Raw genomic sequence first — 4341 nt, forward strand, 5'->3', positions numbered from 1 at the left:
CCCCCCCTGCATCCCCTATCGATGCCCTGGCAAACAAGGGGATACAAATTGAGTTTTATGGCAATGGGGGTGCAGTTTGCTGCTTGTTCAAATATTGTTTGTGGTTCGATCGAGCGCGTCGCGACGCCCGGCGTCGCGTGCATTTCCCACCGAAAATCCCTGTTGGATGCGACCAGGAGCCAGTCTGTCTGCGTCTCCGATGAGCATGTGGCTCCGTTACGTATATATATATATACGCATCTCCTATATTATAAACATTATGGTTTAGTATCGCGCGCAGAGCACGTTGTAACGATTATACGGTGTGCTTAGGTGTCGGCCGCCGCCCACGTCTATCCGCCCCCATGATGCGTGTACGGTGTAACCATAACACGACAGCCTCAAGAGAGGAAACGTGCTTAAGCGACGTGCGAAAATCCGCCGGACGCCCATGCTGGTTCGCAGGCGTCCCGACGGCCGGGCGGATACAGAATGGAGTCTCGAAAGGTGGCTGCGAAGGCCTTATTCAAACGGCACAATATTTATGGGGTTGAGGGGGTTACTTAAATGGACACTCGTTAACCAAAATCATAATGCGATGGAATATGACACGGGGGTGCCATCCCCTGGGACCACCCTGTACGAATAGACGGGGACTGACGTTTACGGTGTAAACACATAAATTAACCGCAATTCACGTGCGAGGACTCTTAATTGTCCTTTATGAACGGCGCGTTGTTTGCTAATGCATTCACTTCTCTACGTTCATTCCTTGCTGCTTTGATTTATTAACGGCACTTATGTGCCCCGCAGTGCATATGGGAAGGCTGATCCATGCCTGGGTTTGTATTCATGGGGGTTGACAATGAAAGGGATGCGAACCAATTCGAGGAAAAGTTATATAATTTACTGTAATAATTTACGAAGTGTACAGAGGGATGATATATGGATTTGTGTAAAGTGCATTTTCCCACGGTATCTGGGAATCATGTATTGCGTCATGCATAGGGACGGTGTTCCATGGAGTTTTGGATTAAAAAGAAACTACCATGTCCGATAACGCTAGTAGTTAAGCGATACTGTTAAAAAGTTTAAGCAGGGATGATAATGGAAAAAAAAAAAATACCAGCAGGGACGGACGTACAAAAAGTGCATCGTAACGCAAAGGAGGGCCCTTCCGTATGCACTTGGTCGTTCGCATCGCCAGACGAACCCGTAAAGTTGCAACTGCAGCGGTTCCACGTGGGAGGGAATTGAAATCGAGCGCGAAGGGGTGAAGGGAGCGACCCTTGATTAGCTGACCGGTACCGTGAGTTTTGTTTAATCACACTTTTATTGCACCGCCCATTGTGCTAATTTGTGTTTGGGCCGCAGCCTTTGAGCGCCGCCTAAAGGAATAATAATAAGAGACAAAGCGTATCCGCACAAAGCAGACGAAAGGTATACTCGTCCTTTTCTTTTTTATAGAGAAACTAACCTTACCTTTATCCAAGATAACCTTACTCAGGGTAAATTGAAACAGTCCCGGAATTTCAAGTCTCTCATCCAGTCCAACCCGATCACCGTGGCAGACCCAGGTCGGCCATTCTCCGTGACGCAAGTCCGACTTGTAATATAATTTTACATGGATTTATGTAACTGACAGGACATCACTCTCCCTTGGCATATCTGACACCGTTGCACGAGGTACGAGGTTATCCGCGACGAAGAGTTCGTGTACGTCACTTGCACTTTCATGGCACGCCCCTGCTTATCCTCGACATCGCCAACCATCCCGACTACGGGGATTCACTGGGTCGTCGGGGTTCCGATCGGCTACATTCGCGTCTACTGGCAACAGGGAAGCCGAGAGCGGCCACACGGGAGTAACTTTCCACTGTTTATAAAAACACGAGTACGAGCAGCCGTAGAGAACGAATGAAATAAATCGTCGAAAATACATTGCGAGTCAATATATCGCATAATATAATTCTCGTGACAGATCAGGAAGTGACATTAGAATATTACCGTTGAATTATACGTATATACGTGTAAGGATGACTGTACGAATAATAAAAATATAAAAAATTTCAAGACACGAGAAACTCTCAACTGCTACAATATTAAACTGACAGGCCAGCGCTCGGCGCGACACTCGCGGCAGTTTACCGTACTGAGTTATAAATTAATTACAAGAATCCTCACGCTCCGTGTTTGGCGCTTCGATCGATCTTCTAGGTAAGATCCGACGCGCCGGGTGGCGTGCGAGACGGCGCTGAGTACACGACGGCTCCCTCGTCACGGGGACTAAAGGCGAGTGCACAACGTGGGTATCGTTTGTCGACGCGAACACGCTGATCTCGGTATTGTCTCGTAATTGAGTCGTGGAGGATAGATTACTTCATTTACAGGCGGATAAACTCAACAGGACAGTTCGAAAGGTACTGTTACGTGTTAAATTGTAAACGCACCTACACAAATATATATATTATATCCTACCTCAAATTGTACAGATGTCTGACCATTTTCTATGTACTTTTTGCCATTTTCACGATATCCATTATACCCGCATGCTTCTAAACCGTGACAAAATGGCCGCGGGCCATTATTATCGTACGGCTAAACGTTTACGTTCCCTGGCGATCCCGCTGGCGATTCAAACGACTCTATCGCAGGTAACGCATTCCGCGGATTTGTTTCCGCTCAGATTACACCGGCAGATATCGGCGACAAGACGCCGATATTTCATGCTGGCCACGCGGCCCCCGTTCAACGCCATTAATTTACGAGTCTTGCTTTTATATATAGATATACATTCTGTACGTAGCCTCGAATTCTTGTACCCTTAAGTTCAGACGTCGTTTTACCATAGGATTATGAATCGTGCCATTACGCCAAGCACGCATGACACTTATGAATATATTCCATATGCATAAAAACCAAGGCGCTGGGTTTGAATGACACTTCGCCATTTCACGAGCCACAGAGCGCCGGCATTTCCATTGGAACTACGTACTACGCAGGAACTTTTACCGATGGCCACCCAGGTATCCCGTGGTCCTATATTACGCAGTCGTAATACGTGCACGTGTCCGTGCAGGACACATAGACTGCTTGGCTGGTATACTTCTAGGTGGTTGACAGTTCGCGGATGCAGCACCCTGTATATAGGACGATGACGTCAACCTGGGTTACCTTAGAGCGCGAGCATATAAAATACATCCGGTGGGTGTGTCGCTCCCATACCCTTTGTGACTCCGGTTGGCGCTAGGAGCGACGGAGGTCTATTATAAACGCCAGTGTTTAACTGCGGCGTAAACAGCTGAGCATGAAAGGGAAGGTAATGGCCACGGAGACAGATCGTGACCGATATTTCGTGAATTTTTAAGATATGAAATTTGAAAAAAAAAATTTCTCATCTTACGCAAACGAAAATTATCATATATCCAGCGCGTGGATACCAGTGCGAAAAAAAGTGAACGGTCAAAGGACGGAAGTAATTGGTGTCCGAAAATTTTGCGATTACATCGACCATGCGGATATCGATGATAAAAAAGAAAGTCGGTGGAGAAAACTTCTTGATCAGCGAACCGAGCGAAAACGAGTCCCGTGCTTATTAGAGCTTGCGAAAGAGGCTCTTGGCGCGTACCTGTCCCAGGGGCGTATTAAGGGTGACTGGTGAAATTTCGTTTGGAGAACAAATTTTTTTTCAAAAATAACAGAAAAAAAAATCATTATCCGTTTTTGGTTCGGATGGGTCTTTAATGGCTTTGTATGCGTATCGTGTGTTTCGTGAGGTTGGGTTAGGTTAGTGTTGATCTAGAGATTTTCTAAGCTGGTATTATCGGCGCATGGAAATGGCCATGGTAAATAATCATAGTCGTGTCATGAGAACCGACAGCCGTGGCGAGTCAGCCAGTCACCCCAGTCAGCCAGCCAGTCAGCCAGGCACCGTCTTCTGCTTGAGATTTTCTCTGTCGGCAATTATCCGATTCCGGAGCGTGCTCGAGCTCTGTATTTCCTCAAGGTGAATTTTTATGTAAACAACGTGCAGTAAGAGTTACTACGTATGAATATACTGTCTGTTTCAGAAACGAAATAAGTCAGCCATCAGTCATCGGTTGGTGGTTTGTGTCTCGGATGAATCGCCTGTACGTACAGTGGGAGTAAGACTGGTTGAGTAAACGGAAGAAAGCGGTGCGGAAGGGAGGCATTGATCCGAGAGGGACGTCATTCTTTGAGGAATTGATGATTGATGATGAATAAGTGGAAATTTCTTGAATTACGGTTATGTTAAAAATTATAATATATCTAGAGATTTTTTTATTCTCGTAACGTACGAGAAGGTGGTAGCTTTCTTTTTTTTTTTTTTTTTTTTTTTTT

The 4341-nt window shown here is 46.0% G+C and overlaps 1 protein-coding gene across 5 annotated transcripts in view; it reads right to left on the reverse strand.

Annotated features, from left to right (window-relative positions):
- LOC107263348 (puratrophin-1) overlaps positions 1-4341 on the reverse strand; it is a 131815-nt gene that overhangs the window by 104201 nt on the left and 23273 nt on the right. Inside the window, exon 1 of one of the 5 annotated variants that reach the window (XM_015730423.2) lies at positions 1106-1195. The exons of the other annotated variants lie outside the window; for them this stretch is intronic. Coding sequence (XP_015585909.1) covers positions 1106-1180 — 75 coding nt within the window. The 5' untranslated portion in view covers positions 1181-1195. Of the gene's footprint in view, positions 1-1105; positions 1196-4341 lie in introns of those variants that run through there. 5 annotated transcript variants of the gene reach the window in all.

The sequence above is a fragment of the Cephus cinctus genome, unplaced genomic scaffold (assembly GCF_000341935.2).
Source record: "Cephus cinctus unplaced genomic scaffold, Ccin1 Ccin1_scaffold0153, whole genome shotgun sequence".
Classification (NCBI taxonomy): domain Eukaryota; kingdom Metazoa; phylum Arthropoda; class Insecta; order Hymenoptera; family Cephidae; genus Cephus; species Cephus cinctus.